The 19,111-nt window shown below is 37.4% G+C and overlaps 1 protein-coding gene across 1 annotated transcript in view; it reads right to left on the bottom strand.

Annotated features, from left to right (window-relative positions):
- The window catches only part of LOC139723250 (tyrosine-protein kinase yes-like), a 63,253-nt gene that overhangs the window by 28,659 nt on the left and 15,483 nt on the right, over window positions 1-19,111 (bottom strand). Inside the window, exon 3 of the mRNA XM_071634512.1 lies at window positions 9,588-9,681. Within this exon, the coding sequence (XP_071490613.1) occupies window positions 9,588-9,681 (94 nt within the window). The remainder of the gene's footprint in view (window positions 1-9,587; window positions 9,682-19,111) is intronic.

Raw genomic sequence — 19,111 nt, 5'->3', positions numbered from 1 at the left:
AGTGTTATGGAAAAGATCTTTTACATTATCGGAATGCACACCACATAGTTGTAACATGTCTATCTTCCCTTTATTTTGACTAAAAGTTTGAAGATAGAAAGAAAACAGTGCCTGAAAACGAAGTCTTTCAAACAGGTAAAACACTAGAGATTCAAAGTCCAAACAAATACAGCATCCATCCCCTATTGGCTTCATTTTCACATGACTTTTCCCCATCCTATACATGTCTATTATATCTGCCTGCATTGACGCTGTCCTTAAAGACTAATTCATCACTTCTGTTTCATTATCTGTAAACCTTGAATGATACGGTGAACCCTAAAATGTACACAAGGACAGAATCAATTTTAACAAGAAACCATAAGTACTGGTACAAATGTACATGTACAGATAGCGCCTGACTGCACATTTTACGTTATATATCCACGTACACACCCCGTTATGGGCTGCTTTATAAAAGCTGATATAATAGGCTATCACTTTTAATGTATGGTCACGCTTTACCACAAGGTAACAGATTTTGTTTTTCGTAGTACAAATTTAACCTCCAAATATTTAAATCAGGAAGCTCCTTGAGATCTGTGTGTGGAGGTTAGTACCAGCATACCAGCATCACTTCCCCTGTACTATTGTACAAGAATCTTCCTTTGTACTGCATATTACACAGCATTTCCTGAATGTACGATATGGATGCATAATGCAAATGCAATGTAACATGCTCACAGACTGATCTATTTCATTGAAAATCCTGCCACTGTAAATTTACATAATGGCAAGGAATTATTCATAATTTTCATGGTACATTTCATTTTTAATAATGAAGAATAAAAAACAAAATAATCTTTAGAACCTTTTTATCCAGAGGGGAAAAAAATCAAAGCCAAATTTCTGTATTATGAAAATGTCATGAAGTTAGATGTAAAACTGGCACTGATTATAACCTGGAAGTTAATGATTGTGATTAGAAATCTTCGTGTTGATCTGTCATACTCATCTTCACAAGGCACTGATCAACTGTATCACAATGAAAGATGCTCATCACAGCTGATGACAAAAAGGTCCTGCTTACCTTTGGGAGCAGTGATTTAAAAACTTTCAAGATATCACATCTGATGCACATGTGTAGGTCAGTTGTATCACAAAACATCCTACCATATAAAAATGTTCGCAATAAAGCCTATAAAAATATATGGAGATATCTCTGTTTTTTCCAATAAACCATAACTGTAGACAGATTAATCTGGAAACATTTTATTATAACTATTGTTCACATTTTATCTAACAATACTTAACATCGATTATACAGATTAACATTATTACATTGGTTTTTTCTATCCCCAACTCACATTTCAGAACTATTTGAAGCACTAATGCTGGGTTATTTTATCTGCAAATGGTAAATTATGCCTTTAAGCAACGCTGCACACTGGCACTGGTCTGACGGTCCCTGACCAGTAAAAATCACTGTCGGACCAGTAACTCAGACCCCGTTTACAGTGCGGGGCTGGGCCGAGCCGCAGCCGAGCCGCGGCTGAGCCCAGCCTCAATTGCGAGACCGGGCCCGGCAATTTTGTCCATTTACACTGCCGGGCTCGGCCGCGCTTTTGATTCAAACCTTTCAATATGTTGTCGTAGTGGCGCTCTGCTTGTAAACAAACGCAATTTGGTATTGTCTGGTTTTCAGACCCTTTGCCAAATGAATTCCGTGGCGACAAAGTCGCCGTTCGGGCAAAGGCCTTTGCCGAAGGAAAAAATCCTTTGCAGGACAAAACCACCTTAAACTATACTAGTTTTCGACGTTTAGGGGGTTAATATCCTGAACAGCGAAATACTACAGGCAGATGGTTTGGAAGCCAGACTAAAATTGGCCGCGCATTTGGCCCAGTTTACGTTTACACTTAGGGGCAGTGATTTTCCGTTTCAAAAAATTGCCTTTTCCGTTTCAGAAAATCATGGCATCGTGGGATTTTTCTTTTTTCTGCGTGAACTTGGAGTTCACTCTTCTCTCCTGAATCATGCATTGTGCGCTGTGCTCTACATACACACGACATAGCAGGCAGGCATAGCAAGTCACCACTCCACTCACCTGCTGACAGCTTACCGCGAGCAGAAAACAGTTAGACAGTTAGACAGTTTCTTCTGTTGCCGCTAGTTTTACTACCAAAATACTGGCTTTATCATCACACATTATTCGGCGAGACACACGTTGTGTTTTGGAATATAAATGGACTTTCTTCTATGGTTATGATTGTTGGTGTTGGATCAAACTGAGTAAGTGTTCAACAGTTATTGAAATCGTGACATCGCTCGATCTAACGCCGTTAGACATCGCTAGAACTTCCAACTATTAACACAACTTGGCTTAGAAACTCAGTTTCCGCAGTCTGTGAATATCGTGGACATGTAATAATGATTAATTCACAGCTTCTGTTGGATTTATTTCTACTTTTATGTGTTTTATTTTGTTAAAAAGTGATTTTCCGTGATTTTCCGTGTGTAATATTTTTTCCATTTCAAAAGGCCGTTTCCGCGTTTTCCGTCCGTTTTCCGCGATCGCGGAAAATCACTGTCCCTATACACTGAGAAAATAGTCTGGGTGCCAAAGCCACTTTTTGGGCCTAACCTTGTTTTACCGTCCACCCAATGTGTTTTGATGGCTTTACCCTATTTCGGGGGTGCTGAATCCGAATCTGGATGATGCAACTCTTGCATCCTTGAGCGTTTTGAGATATTCAAGATGGCCTCCAAAATGGCCGCCAAAATGGCTGCCAAAACCGGAAATTCCCACGTATTTCCTTCTAAATGGTGAGATATTAAAAACAATTGATGGATTTACCCTATTTCGAGCGTGCTGAATCTGAATCTGGATGATGCAACTCTTGCATCCTTGAGCGTTTTGAGATATTCAAGATGGCCGCCAAAATGGCCGCCAAAAGCGGAAATTCCCACGTATTTCCTTCTAAAAGGTGAGATATTGAAAACAATCGATGGTTTTACCCTATTTCAAGGGTGCTGAATCCGAATCCGGATGATGCAACTCTTGCATCCTTGAGGATTTTGAGATATGCAAGATGGCCGCCAAAATGGCCACCAAAACCGAAAATTCCCACGTATTTCCTTCTAAATGGTGTGAAATCGGAAATAATTGATGATTCTCCCTATTTGGAAGATGCTGAATCCGAATCTGGATGATGCAACTCATGCATACACGAAGTTTTTGAGATATTCAAGATGGCCGCCAAAATGGCTGTCAAAACGGCCGCCAATTAAAACCGGAAACTCCCATGTATTTCCTTCTGAATGGTGAGAAATTGAAAACAATTGATGGATCTACCCTATTTCTATGGTGTTGAATCCGAGTCTGGATGATGCAAACTTTGCATCCTTGAGGGTATTGAGATATTTAAGATGGCCGCCAAAATAGCCGCCAAAATGGCCGCCAAAATGGCCGCCAATCAAAACCGGAAATTTCTATGTATTAGCTTTTAAATGGTGAGAAATAGAAAACAGTTGATGATTTTACCCTATTTCGAGGGTGCTGAATCCGAATCTGGATGATGCACCTCGAGATAGTCAAGATGGCCACCAAAATGGCCGCCGAAACGGAAACTCCAATGTATTTCCTTCTTATAAAAATGGGGAGAAATTGATGGTTTTCGTCAATGGCACAGTTTGAACTTGCTGTATATACAGTGAAACCAGCTCTACTGGATATCTTTGAGTTGGTACGATACAAGTGTGCCAGCAATTAACCCTTCAAGACTACAGATGCGGTTGAATAATTGCAAGATTACACTGTTTCCTCTATATATAATGGATAAGTTTTGAACACTAACAATTAATGGACAAGACATGTTCATCTAAATCATATTGTAAAGTGATGTAGAGAAGTGTACTGAAATTACCCAACATTACCTGCCTTAATCCATGAGCAGTTTTAATCTCTTTATCCATGAACACTCAAATTGGTTATTTGGTTTATATTGGTGGTCTTGATGACATTGATGAAGACACGAGTGGGAAATTGTTATTGTTATGCTTCAATTTTTTCTTCAATATGATGTAACATTATGTATGTGTATATGTATATACAAACACACACGAGGGGACGTACAAATCACCAGGTAACGCGCCGTGAAAAAAAACTAAATAAAAATCAAACGACAACATGGAAGGTAATAGTTGATAATCCAGTACTTATGAATATCATAATCGCGCAGAGTGCTTTTGAAATTACCCTTATTGATATCTGCTATATAGTGGTCATGGATGCAACCATTTCCAATGACCTAATCAGAATATGCGACAAGTTTCACAAGAATACGAGGCGAGACTCGTCAGAATACAAGACAAGTTTCAACACCAAATACCAACATGCCATAATTTAATTTTGCTCTATTGATAGCCGAAAAGGATTAACTTTACATCTATGGAGCCATATTATTGGCGACCACAAGCATTATTTCATAACAATTATGCATAAAGACATTTTCAGTCGTATATTTCTTTGCGTTTGTACGTTTCAGTATGATGTCAATATCACTTTTTTTTTTCCAGTACGTGTTAAAGTTCCGTTTGAGACATATCGGAATGTCTCAGTATATTACAATACCATTGTGACAGTCATTTTGACTGTCAATAAATTTTGGCTGATTTGACAAATTCGCTCAACTGAGTTGAATTCAAGAATACGAATTATTGGTTTTCACCCTGCATGGGTTTAATATCCCGCCTCGCGTTGGAGCACAATACTGCACCATTTCAGTATAAGAACATGTTAAGGAGTTTCTGTTCATACAGGACATAGATGTCCGAAAACCTTCAAAGACCTTCAGCACCCTCGAAATAGGGTAAGACCATCAATTTATTTTAAAATTTTTACCATTAAGAAAAAATATATTAACATTGGAATTTCTGCCACTTATTTTGGCTGTCATCTTGGACGTCTAAAAACCCTAAAGACTGGACGAATTTCAACAACCAAGTTTCGAGGGTGCTGAATAGGGCCTAAAATTTACCAATTTTTGACAGTTATTTTGGCGGTCATCTTGGACATCTCAAAACCCTTAAAAAAGAACACGAAAGTTGCATCAACCAGGTTCGGATTCAGCACTCGAAATAGAGTAAAACCGCCAATTGTTTTCAATTTTACACCATTTAGAAGGTAATATAGGGCTTACATGGAAATTTTCGTTTTTGACAGCCATTTAGGGGCCATTCTGGCGGCCATCTTTATTATCTCAAAACCCTCAAGGAAGTAAGAGCTTTATACTGGAGCTTCAAATTCAGCAAACTCAAAATAGTGTAAAACCACCAACTGTTTTATATTTTACACCATTTAGAAGGAAATAGGGGGTCTACATATGAATTTCCGTTTTTCGCGGTCATTTTTGGCGACCATCTTTATCATCTCAAAACCCTTAAGGATGCAAGAGTTGTATCCTGAGCTTCGGATTCAGCACACTCAAAATAAGATAAAAACTAGCAATTGCTTTCAAATTGTCACCATTTAGAAGGAAATACATGGGAACTTCCGTTTTGGGCGGCCATTTTAACGGCCATATTGAATATCTCAAAATCTTCAACAATGCAGGAGTTGCACCATCTAGATTCTGATTCAGCACCCTCGAAATAGGGTAAAACCATCAATTGTTTTCAATTTCTCACCATTTAGAAGGAGATACGTGGGAATTTTCGGTTTTGGTGGCCATTTTGGCGGCCATATTGAATATCTCAAAATCTTCAAGGATGTAAGAGTTGCATCATCCAGATTCGGATTCAGCACCCTCGAAATAGGGTAAAACCATCAATTGTTTTCAACATCTCACCATTTAGGAAATACGTGGGAATTTCCTTTTTTAATTGTCGGCCATTTTGGCGGCCATCTTGAATATCTCTAAAACTTCATGGATGCAAGAGTTGCATCATCCAGATTCGGATTCAGCACCCTCGAAATAGGGTAAAACCATCAATTATTTTTAATTTCTCAACATGTAGAAGGAAATTCGTGAGAATTTCCGGTTTTAATTGGCGGCCATTTTGGCGGCCATCTTGAATATCTCTAAAACTTCATGGATGCAAGAGTTGCATCATCCAGATTCGGATTCAGCACCCTCGAAATAGGGTAAAACCATCAATTGTTTTTAATTTCTCAACAGTTAGAAGGAAATACATGGGAATTTCCGGTTTTGATTGGCGGCCATTTTGGCGGCCATCTTGAATATCTCAAAACCCTCAAGGATGCAGGAGTTGCATCATCCGGATTCGGATTCAGCACCCTCGACATAGGGTAAAACCATCACTTGTTTTCAATATCTCACCATTTAGAAGGAAATACGTGGGAATTTCTGGTTTTGGCGGCCATCTTGGCGGCCATCTTGAATATCTCAAAACCCTCAAGGATGCAAGAGTTGCATCATCGGGATTCGGATTCAGCACCCCCGGAATAGGGTAAAACCATCATAAAACATTGGGTGGACGGTAAAACAAGGTTCAGCCTCTGGCACCCAGACTAAAAGGCCGGGCTCGGCCACGGCCACGCCGCGGCCGAGACCACCTCCAGAGCGAGGCCAAATGCGAGGCCAATTTTGGCCTCGCAGTTGGCCTTTTGCCCGTTTACGTGTACACTGAAGCGGGGCTGGGCCGAGCAGCGGCCGAGCAGCGGCCGAGCCGCGGCCGAGCCTCGCACTGTAAACTGGGTCTTATTCAGGAATGGATAACTAAAAAATGGAAAAACTGGGTAGCTACTGGTCCAATAGACAGGTCGGACTGGTAGGGAAAAAAAAGGGTTAGTGTGCAGCCCTGCATTAAGCTATCCAAGAAACAATGTGTTTCCTTGCAATATGTGCACATCTCACAACTATGTCCACTCCATAAAGTTACATCAACTTTACAAATCATAATATAACATCTAAAGATGAAATCAAAGGAACAGCATGGCATACATATCATCAAACCAGACTTGAATTAACAAATTTCATGAAATTAAGGAGGGTCACATGTTTTCACAAGACAGCCATGTTTAGCATTAACTACACATGCACATTAACACTAATAGCAGAGATCTATATTTGATGTCACTCCCTCTCGACTTCCCTTTTGGTTTGCTCACAAGAATATTTATCGTAGAACTATCATGTTTTTATCGATAATCATCATCCGCAGGTCTCTTCCTCCATACTGCCACCATCGCTCGGTTATTTAAAACACAAATAAATTAATGGAAAATTACACAAAAATTGGCGCACAGGAGAGAATGAGCTTCATGAGGGAATGATGTCATCACCTTTACTAACTTAATTTGTCTGGTTGCAACTATTGATTTCACCATCCAATCGAGACAAGCACATCGTAAAACTCACAAGGTATACATTGTATATATGTATAGATTTTGATGAAATAGCTGTACTATTATCAAAGTCTTTGATTTCACCCTATAGATCAATACCAATTTGAATGTTGAGTAGAATTGCTCTTTTTGGTCTGCTACTCAAAAAAGAGGAATGATGATTATGAAAGTAAATCTTTTCACACAGGTTTTCAAAATTTGCATTTTATAGCTTAAAGGGATGGTAACGGTATTGATTGAGGAAGGATTAATCTTTTAACTTTTTGCAAGACACTTAGAAACACTATATAAAATGTTACAGAGCATACAATTCTAAGAGAAATTCAACATTCATTTGATGACTAACGGTTTTGAAATGGCTGATACCCAATAACAAAGTAAGAACAAGCAATCCTAACAAAAAGTGGGTCCCACCTTTTATTAGGAATGCTTTGTTTTGGATATTTTAGTCATTTCAATACTAATTTTCATCAAATAAACTTTGAATTCATCTCAGAACTATATGCTCTTTAATATTTTGTAAGAGATTTCTCATTATCTTTTAAAAAAAGTTGGAAACCTGAAGCTCCATCGCAACCAAAACTGTACCATCACACCTTCAAGAAGAGGTACATAACTTTGCACCTTGTTAAATCTTCTTATCTAGTTATGGACAAACATGTCAGAGCTGTAGAGCAAAACAGGGCAGCGTTTTACCATGTCTGCTTATTGGGTGAGTTTGTGATTGGATACCAAAGACTAAATTACGACTTATTGCATGTTTACTATTCGTCATTTGAAAGCCACAACGAAACTGTTTTTAGAATTGCTGACTTCACCGAAGTTTAGAAGGGCTTTGTTATTATTTTGATAGATACTGACTGACTGCCCACAAATCACTTCAGCAAAATCCTACACTCCACTTAATCTTTCAGACAGGTGAAACATATTTATGAATAAGGAAATAAAAACTTAAAGCAAAACATATTCACGAACATCATTCACCTCAAAGAAATGAAGAGAAAGCTATGTAGAGCATCCACACATGTCCATTGTCACTTAGCATAGTATTTCAGTGCTAAACATTTGATGAAGTTATCTTTGCTATAGAAAAACATAATGGAAATGGAAAGTATGTCTTTTTTTTTTCAACAACAGTTATCTTGCTGTGCGATACCAAAGTCCAGGAAGTACCAAAAGGCAGAATGGTGCTTGAATTTGTCACACTCTATTGCCACCAACATGACTAGTGTGTAAACTGCACTGATACACAAACCTGTGGGACATTATGATGAACCGCCCTCAACAGTAGGGAATAACCCTTTTCCTGGTAGACAGTGCATATTTATTTTCCTCTCAAAGGAAGTGTGAACTCCGTGAATTGCAATTAGCAGATCGTGGGAATGATAGGTTTTGATAAACTCCCATAGGTTGGAACAAGGCACGTATATGCTATATATTACAAAGTTCATTTGCTTCCATAGAAAAAAAAAATGATTCATGATAATGTTTGTGAAACAATGAGCTATGTCTATTCACGGTCAGAATTATGGACCGTTCCAGACACTCTTCACCAATCACAGCCTGCAAACTATGACAGTCTATACAATGGCTGCATGGCAAACTACAGGTATACACTACGTGTAATAATCGACCGCACAGCACAGAATGCTTGTAGTTGTACATGTATGACATGCATGCACTGAACACATACAATGTATGTTGTAAATGCACACATCACATCTGAACCACCTGCCAACTACGTGTATTTGTGAACATTTTCACAGGGGATTCAATTCAAATCATACTCTTTACTATGATCTTTATTTCTTTATGATGAAAATGCATGCATACACAATAAAACACAGCATGTGCCTAACCATTCATTGCTACATCAAAAATTTGTCAGAAACATTCGCATAAAAACAGAACATGTGATGCTGTTGTGAGTAAGTGCAGGTTGTAATAGCAATGAATGGTAATGCACATAACTGTGTCTATTGTTCAGCTCAAGTGTTACAAGAGGATATTGTCACAGCTGGAATATGAATAAAGATGATCTGGAGGATTTTTTTTTCTTTCTTAAAGAGGTGGTGCTTAATGCGGTACAGAAAAAAAAAAAGAATTTAGAAAAAAAAAACTATTAAAAAATATATGACGTACATTTTCATGATAGTGATTTGGATATACCAAAAGGCATCAATAGCGGTCAACATGCATTTGGATTGCAGGTATCCTTTCAGAACAAAATGATACTCACGTGTTGTTTATAATTTCCAGTTTCTCTCCCTTCTGGAATGAAAGATCATCTGCTGATCGGGCCTCATAGTCATAGAGGGCGACATACACCAGTACTATAATGAGAGGAAAAAGAGAAAGTGATTCATTCATGTGCGTTGTGCATTGTAGCAGACTTCAAGTCTCGACAATGGTTGCAATCTGCCCATAGAACTATAGTGTACACTTCTTCCCTTTTACTGTAAAAGCGGATATTTTTGCATGTGTATCTTTTCATGCTCAGCCAGGTAAGATGAATATTGCATGATTTCAATTCTGCGGAATCAGGACATTAAATACTGGAACATTGTAACACAAAAATACTTGCTTGCTTTTATGTTCGCGCTAGCTTCTGGTTGCATGAAATGCGTGGAAATTTCCACCCCGCAAAAATTGTCACTTTTACAGTACCGGTATATGCCAAATATTTCGTGAGGTTTTTATTTTTGCAAATTTCGCGAGTCAGGTGATATTCGCGAAATTAAAGACACGCAAAAATATTGACTCTGATCCCAACTGTGAATGTGACGTACGCGTGTACACTTCTCAGTTCAGTACAGGACTCGACGATCGCGAATTTAATCACTCGCGAAATCATCAGGAATTCCCGGTTCGCGAAAATTTAGACTCGGGAAATATATGGCGCATACAGTACTTTTTGATCGATGCATGATATTTACAGTACATAGTACCGGTATACTTTTTGATCGATGCATGATATTTACAGTACATAGTAACCTTAGGTATGTACTGGCATATGTATGTTATGTGTGTCACTGTAGAAGTGGATATTTTCAAAGTACGGGAAGTTTTTGCAAATTTTGCATGACATGAACTAGCACAGAAATAAAAGCTCATTAATTTTTTGCTCATTATTATGCAATACTAACTATCTTAGATTTTGATTGGGAACTGCAGAATTAAAAATGTGCAAAATTCATCTTACCTGGCTATGCACCAAAAATTCCTTGAAAGAAAATTTCAACTTTTCCACTCATATCATGCAATTGTTCATCTTCTATGTACACATTATAATACTTCTTTTATAGCTGTGACTCCATATAGTGTGTACATATAGAGTAGAATACATCTATTGTCTGGGGCCCTTTCTCCTACATGCTGACAGGATGTGGACATTATTTCAGGAATAAATGACACAGGCAGCTACAATTTTACCTGTACTGTCCTAACATCAATACATCATGTCACAGGGTTACAGTTTGCTCACAACATTGGTAATCGTTACAGAAGTAAGTGGAGAGCAAGTGTGACATACAGATAATAATATCCAAATATACTCTACAGAGTAAAATACATTGTACTACTGTATGTGTAGATGCAGCAGTGTTTCAAAGAAAAGCCATAATTACTGGGGGAAAAATATTGATAAATGCCATTCAGAACTAAACAAGTTGCTTCTAAGTACAGGGTGCTCTCAAAAGATGAATCATCAGTTCCTTTTATACTAAACATGTACCAGCATCCAAGCAATAATACAATGATGTAGATGGGTCAATTGTTTGATTCTATTACATACCGGTATAAAATATAACTATGAAAGAATGCTGTGAACAGTGACAAAAGCCATTTCCTTGAACTGCACAATACAAATTGGATACAGTTTGCAGAGGCTAAAGAAAACAGACTGAGTTTGCTGTGTTCTCTTGCCATCATGTGAAAAGCAATCATACATTTGTTCCTTCTTGCTGATGTTTACACAAAGAGAGGCCATTTCTCCTTCTCCCATACAGGAAGAAATGAGATATTATTTTGCAATCAGAAACTGAATGATCAATGCACAGACAGTTTTTTACTTTGAGAAAAAAATAGGAAGGAAAACAAAATTCTATCTATATTACTCAGGATTTTTGGTGTCATTATACTGAACTTTTTGGGGGCCACTTTAATCACTGTTTTGAAACATGATTAGTGTAAAACAATGTGCGTCCCGACTTTGATATAATACAACTGCCATTTCTAAATGCCAATTCAATATGCACAAAAGGGTGCTTTTAAGATTAGCGATTCTCTCTCATCATGTTCAGTGGGTAGAGGTGAATGAAAAACGATTGGCGATTCTCTTTAATTACATTTACTGGGTAGGCATAAATGCAAAATTGCTTTCTTATGCTGAACAGTTTTTCAACATTGCATATTTGCGAAATTGGTTCTTTTTTTAACCTGACAAAAGTATGTAACTTGTAAGCATTAACAGCACCTCACAAAGTGCAATGTACCTTTTGCAAATTGAGCATACTGCAAACACATTGTACGTCACCACATTTGCATTTTGGTTATCTTTGTTTTATGTATTTATCATGGATAAAGTCTATACTTTTGTGTGTCTGTTGTGTGTATGTGTGTGTGTGTTAATTGAGCAGGTAATCTAGACAATTATATTCGTACCTTTACTCTGAGAACTTTGACATGTGATGTGAACACAATACCAACTCTGAGAATGATTTTTTATATGAAACTTCTCTTTAAACAGAGGATCATAATGTTTTGATTGTGACTGAAGTCGTTTTAACAATGACCTGCATTTTTATTCCTAATGCAGGGCTCGACACTAACTTTTTTGTTTGGTGGCCCGATGGGGCCACCAAAATCCTCAATTTCAAATTTTTGGTGGCCCGAGAGAAAAATTTGGTGGCCCCGAAAAAAAAAACAATAAAAAAACATTAAAAGTCCTGTGTTTTTTTTAATGAGTCAAATATCTAAGTTTTATCCAGTCATAGTAAGAATTGGAAGTAGGACATACATCTACACTGCAAAAAGTCCGGTGTTAAATAGTGAACACCGAGCTGGTGTTAAATTTTCGGTGCTCATTTATGGTGTTAAATTAACACCTACAAATTGTACGGGTGTCATTTCCAAATTTTAAACTGTTTTTTGAAGAGTTTCTTAGTAACTGCACTTCTTGTTGATTTTTAAATTTTAAACAAGACGATCAAGAATTTTACATTAAAATACTAGATTTTTGAAAAAATGTGAAAATAAATTTACACCAAAGTAACACTAGCTGGTGTGGTCCCTTATTGAAGCTGGACGGGTGTTAAGCCATTGATATTAACACCAGCAAATATCAAATCAACACCATGTGGTGTCATTTTTGAATTAACACCAGTACAGTGTCAAAATAAAACCACGTACAGTATCAAATTAACACCACGAAGTGTCAGGTGAACACTTTTCAACACCATCACAGTGCATTTTTAACACCTGTGGGTGTGGTCCTTTATTGAAGTTTGATCGGTGTTAGATTTAACACCCGTGGTGTTAAATCTAACACCGATGTTTTTACAGTATACTCATAAATAAACCTCAACAAACTCGCAACACTCACTCTCAGGCACTCATTCAGTCCTTTTCATTCATCCTTTAAACAAATATAACTGCTAATTTCCGGCGCAAAAAGTTACGAATTAATTGACGTACTTTTCAAAAAAAAAAATGGTGGCCCGAGGCGGGCCACCAAATTTGCCCTTTTTTGAAATTTGGTGGCCCGACTTTCAATTTTGGTGGCCCCGGGCCACCGGGCCACTGTTAGTGTCGAGCCCTGCCTAATGCCACAGTTGCTCTTTGTCTGTACATTTAGTTTTCTTTCTTCTTCTTTTGTTTTCTAATCACAAATGTTTGTTTTAATTTCATTGTCTAGTGAGGATATAAGTCCCACAAGAGATGGAGATCAGCCTTAAAAGTGATGGATCCCTATGAAATCTGATTATGATGAGAAAAGAAAACAGAAAGAGAAAAAGAATACAATTCTTCTTCAGACAATTTCTCACATGAAAATTTCAATGCATATTGTTACTTCAACCCACCCAGTTTAGATGTTTTACAAGTAAAAGTGTTGCACCTACAAAATAAAAAAATCCCTCTGTTAGTCTGTCTGCACAAGCATATCGATGACTAATTACCTTTATTCAAATTTACAAATGTATAAGAGATATAAATCTATTCCAATGTGAACAGACAGGATGTTACTACATCTGACACCAATAATCATCCACTTTCATTTTTCTCCCTTTCTCTCGATTCCCACTTTATGCAGCAACAATGAAAAGTATAATCAATGTATTGTGCTGGGAAATAAACAAGAGGATTAAATCTTCAAAAACATATTAGCAACCCACCCCTAAGTACTCTCTATATTCCTAATTATCATATATATGCTTATTATAAAAAAGAACAACAAATGTGTATCTCAGTGTTACACCCATACATTTTTTCCCTATCTATACATCTGGTTCTTCCTGTGAAAGAGAAACTAAATCTGCCAAAACTTTGTTATAATTTATGAATCTAAGACAAAGAGAAAGGAGAAGGAGAACCAATAAAATTAGACACAAACTGATAGAAGACTAGATAGCAAATAAAACGGGTTAACTCAGTATAATGTGGACAAGGGACTGAGGAAGCAATAATCCTTTCTTTTTTTTTAAGATCCTGTCAGACAAAAGCAGTAAAACATCAACATGCTGCTTTTGTCTCTTTCTGAAAACATTATACAGACGATGACTGGCGGGGGAGGGAACATACCCAATGTTCCACCCGAAGGGTTTGAAATGCTATTGAGGTAGGTTATATTAGTCCCGAGATGAAGTCAAGGGACTTATAGCCTCCCGAAATAGCATTTCCAACCCTGAGGGTGGAACGTTTGGTACATGTTCCCGACAACAAAAGTCATCATCTGTTATATTATGTGGGTTAGTCAAATACGTCAACGTCAACCACCAGCACAACGCACTCGATCGCTTGCGCAGAGCCAAATTCACTGTGCGCGGATCCTTCTGTCATTTGTTACGTGAAAATGTTTTCCCATGGAAGAACATTACAAAAATGTTCTGCCCATGGGTGAACATAACGAATGTGCCTCCATCAGGTGACTGTGTTTAGCCAATCACTAACCCGTATTTGACTAACCCATTTAATATAACTCTATAGTCACATGCAAATTGTCAATATGACTCTCTACAAATAAAATCAAGTGAAAATGTTCACTCTTGAAGGAGTGAATAACAGAAAAGAATGAATTTAGAGTGATATTGGAGTGAATTTTGAGTGAAAATGTTCATTTTCACTTATCTTAGAGTGACCTCAGTGATCACTCCAAAATCTTTGAGTGATCCTTGAGGTCACTCCATTTCATAGAGATATGTGATAAATCACACATGATGCATGTACATTCGTATGTACGGGTTGTACATTTGTAGCACTGTGTTGGTATCCTATGCTGGATTTCAACATCTTGTACTCAGTATAAGTAGTTCTCCTAGTTACGAGTGAAAGAGTATTAAAGCTAACCACATCCATCCATAGAAAATCACTCCTGCGATAGAAAAACTGGTCACTGAATGTAAACCACATACAAGGTACGCGTTGTCTTACAGTACTTAGCAAATACATGTGTGCAGTGTACAAGTACGTCATTGAGCTGATAGTGATCATTGAACCTTGTTTGTGTCACAACTGTCTCTTCCTTGCAAAGTAGATATTACAAAAAGAAATACCACAATTTCAAAATAACAAACAAAAGTGAAAGTACAACTGTATGAATTCTGCTTACAATCAGCAAGTTTTGAAAAGCATTCTGTGGCTGCAAGTAAATATCCTGATTGATATCTACTGAAATCATCCATGTCTTGAGCAATATTATATCAATGTTAAAGCAATAACATTTTATGGATGCAAAGTACAATGGTTACCTGTTCTCTGTCAATTCCACATTTTTGCAAACATTTTCATATTTGATGTTTTGTGATACAACTGACCCACTCATTAAATGCATCATAAGTGATATCTTGAATATTTTTAAAATCACTGTTCCAAGAGAAAAACAGGACTTTTAAAACTGCACACAGGCACTGGTCCAATGGTCCAGACCAGTAAAAAATCACTGTCAGACCAGCAACTTTTCAGGAATGGGCCAGTACAAAAACGGACAAACTGGGTACCTACTGGTCCGACAGGGACAGGTTGGACCAGTTGAAAAAAATGGACTGGTGTGCAGACCTGTCTAATAATATACATCCTAAAGAAACATGCAACATTCTGTTTAAAGCATCATGTCAAACACTGATGACAAGTTAAAATCACAGATTTGCAAATGAGTCAAAGTGTCCACTAAGTATACTAAAATCAGGCAAAAGATTTGTCACCTTTACATTCTTTATACTGTGATCACATGATAAGAACGAAGGCTAAAATGGCACGAAACTGAGTGTGGGGAAGCAGTAGCCCCCTACTCCTTTTTTTTTTTTTTTTTGGGGGGGGGGAGGGAATCTGTATTTCTTTTTTTTTTAATATAAAATAATATTTACATGGGGGTACATCACTGATCCTTGCCCCAAGTTATGGTTTCATGAGAAAGGCACACCCCAACCTTTCATGAAGTTTCACAGCTTTAGCAGAGAATATACATGTACAATGTATACAGTCTTGAGTTTCCAGGGCCCTTAACTCAAGTACGTACACTGCTTAATTATTGTTCACATTTTGTATATTTAAGAATACTTAACATCAATTACACTGGTTCAAATTTTTACTTTGGTTGTTTCTATCCCTAACTCACATTTTAGAACTATATTGAAGCACTAATGCTAGGTTTTTGTTCCAGCTGCAAATGGTAAATTATGGCTTTAATCAGTATATAAACAAAGTATCACATCCCCAAGAAACGCATCATGCATTTCAAGCATGAACATGCCCTTTAAAGAACGGGCGGATTCCAGGCCGCACTTTGATCCCTGAATGAAGCTTAAAACCTTTGATCTGGTCGTTCTGTTTTTCTGTCTCATAAGATAAAGGCCTGTCAGAATTCCTCCTCTCTTGGTAATTATCCAAGAACATGCATTCTTACTTCCTCCTCGTCTTAGATTTAAGGACTCTCTTGCTCTAGAGTACCTCCTTATAACATACTGGGAGTAAGTGTTGACTGCATCTGGTAACAAACATTGTGGTCTTTTGTGAGATGCAGAGGGCTGTAAGTCAACCAGATAATCCATTGTGGACAGACTAATTTTGCTACAGCACGCATTTCCCATAGATCCTGCCCGAGTATACAATGTACTCGGGACTCATCCTAAATGGGTAAAGTGGCCTGCTTCAGTATCAGGGATGCATGGGGCCACCTGTTGAGCCAGATACCTTCTCTGCAATACTGATTTCTTTGATTTTTTTTTTCAAATTACATTCTTTGATTTTGCTCACTCTAATTTTCACCACGGGTTGTTTTTTTTTTCATACATTTTTTTTTTCTTCATGTTTGTCCTTTTGTCAATTTATTTCATTAGTTTTTCTCGGTTTTGTTTTGTTTGGCTCTAACTATGGTATTTTTAAGACCATCGTACCACTGTTATGAAGCCAAACTTCTACAACGACGAACAGTATACCTACATGTACACCACCTATTTGTAATGACAACAAGTTAAAACTTCCTTTTAGTGTAGTGTATACTGTATGTTTCAGGACATGGGTTTACACATCATCACTCTGAAGCAAGCATTTTTTTTTTCAAGTATCTTTTTGATTTCCCTGTTTAACCAGACTTACAATGTATATATCATGCAAGTATTGAAGTACTTCCAAAAAAAAAATGCAACAAAATACAAATAGCACAGCCTTTATTATTCTAAATGTCATGATGTTCTTATATTATTCTTGTAGATTCTTTTCTTGTTTGGAAGGGATGGGGGTTGGGGTCCAAGTTTGGCTTTCATTTATAACATGTCCAAATGCTTTCCAACAATGAAGTCTGGTGAAGATTTTGACTGGAAAACCATACTCAAAGATTTTTCTCCATTTCCAACTTGCTACAACATGTACTTGTAGTGGCTTTCATTAGTCATTGATTTTCTGACTGTACAAATACATGTATACCGTACAATCATTGCTCCTTTTTAATAATGATTGCTGTCAGTAACACACCTTGCCAAATTTTGACTTTTCACTCTGCCACCCACAGTATGTAAATTAGTCTATTTATTACAGTTGTGGCTGATCAGAGGGCAATGCATAGTGACTTGAAGTGTGAAAAGCTACCATAAAATGAGGAATGTCTATCACGCTGAGGGTATTTCATGTGATCCCCCTCCATCCCCCCCCCCCCCATGCATACACTGTACAAAACAGACAATTACACTGTATACCTAACCAACAAAGAAAAAAAAATGGAAACTAAAACACAGTACATAATACACTATCATTTGCTGTCTGTAGATGGTACAATACTCATACATTACCTGAATAATTTCTTTTCTGTGTGGAAGATGAAAATTTACAAGGGAACCTTGTTCAAATGAGGACCTGAAATCCATGACATACGTTGTCATAAAATTCAGGGTACAAAAATAAAGACACATAAAGAGTAGGGCCTGCAAAATCACCTTTCTATGAGAATTTTTGTTAATATATCTTATTAGGTACCACTGTACCAGCATGATAGTAAGGACATGTCATGCAGATACAATGTATGTTATGTTAAAATGTAAATCATGTACAAGGGCAGGCCTACAGAGTGTATTCTTACCCGCAAAATAACAAAGAAGTGAAGTTCAATGACATTGGTCCAGCATAAAGAGAATAATGCTGTTCTCATTGCAAACATTTTGAAATTTGGGTTGTAATCAGGGTTGTCTCTTTTTGATGCAGCGTTCTCACTGTAAAAAATTCAGAACTTTTTGGGTCGTGATTATTTGCGAAGAGCAACCCGCACATGTTATGAATGGTATGCTTACTAGTCTATGTCTCATGGCCAATTTGATATATTGCGGTGCACAGCAACATGGTAATAATAGCAAGGAGAGACATGCGCAGTGCATTGTGGGATACAAAATTTCGACAATTTTTGTGGGCACCGTTCTCACTGCACAACTTCGCATCTTTCCAAAAAAAAAAAAATCACACAAATTTGTGTGATTTAGATGTATCATTTCGATCATGACCCAAATCTCATGCAAAAACAAGTTAATTCTGTTCCCACTGTCAAAATTTAAAATTTACACACGCAGCAATCAGGATTGAGACAATATTATTTTTTTCCTGCAATGAGAATGGCACCCAGTATTGACTTTTAGGGTACGGTAGCCACTCTGTCTAATCTACAGTACAGTAGGACCTCTATCATCTGGCCATGTCGGGACCAACAAATACAACTGTTCACTTCCTAGCATATCATGCTAGGGGTAATACCAATTTACTAATGAAATATTATGATTGCATGGCATCGTCACGTTTCACATTTCATATGATATGTAAATAAGACAAGTTATATGACTGACAATGAGATTAACATTGCTACTCATTGAATACTGCCTCTGCATTGTACTGTAACCACTGCTGTACACTCAGTGCCAGTGACAAGCGCTGCATCAGTCACTGACATTGTCTCACGAACTGATTTAAAATTTACAGTCCGCTGTGATGATTGGAATATTTCCCATCGTGTTTTCGCAAAATAGTGGTTGAACATGTGTTTGTTTTGCATGAGATTTGGCACTGAAAATG

This window comes from Diadema antillarum, unplaced genomic scaffold (assembly GCF_040938485.1).
Source record: "Diadema antillarum isolate AM-2024a unplaced genomic scaffold, OU_Dant_1.0 scf00000014, whole genome shotgun sequence".
NCBI classification, from domain to species: Eukaryota; Metazoa; Echinodermata; class Echinoidea; order Diadematoida; family Diadematidae; genus Diadema; species Diadema antillarum.
The sequence above is the reverse complement of the archived record's forward strand: the minus strand, read 5'-3'. Positions and strand labels throughout refer to the sequence as shown.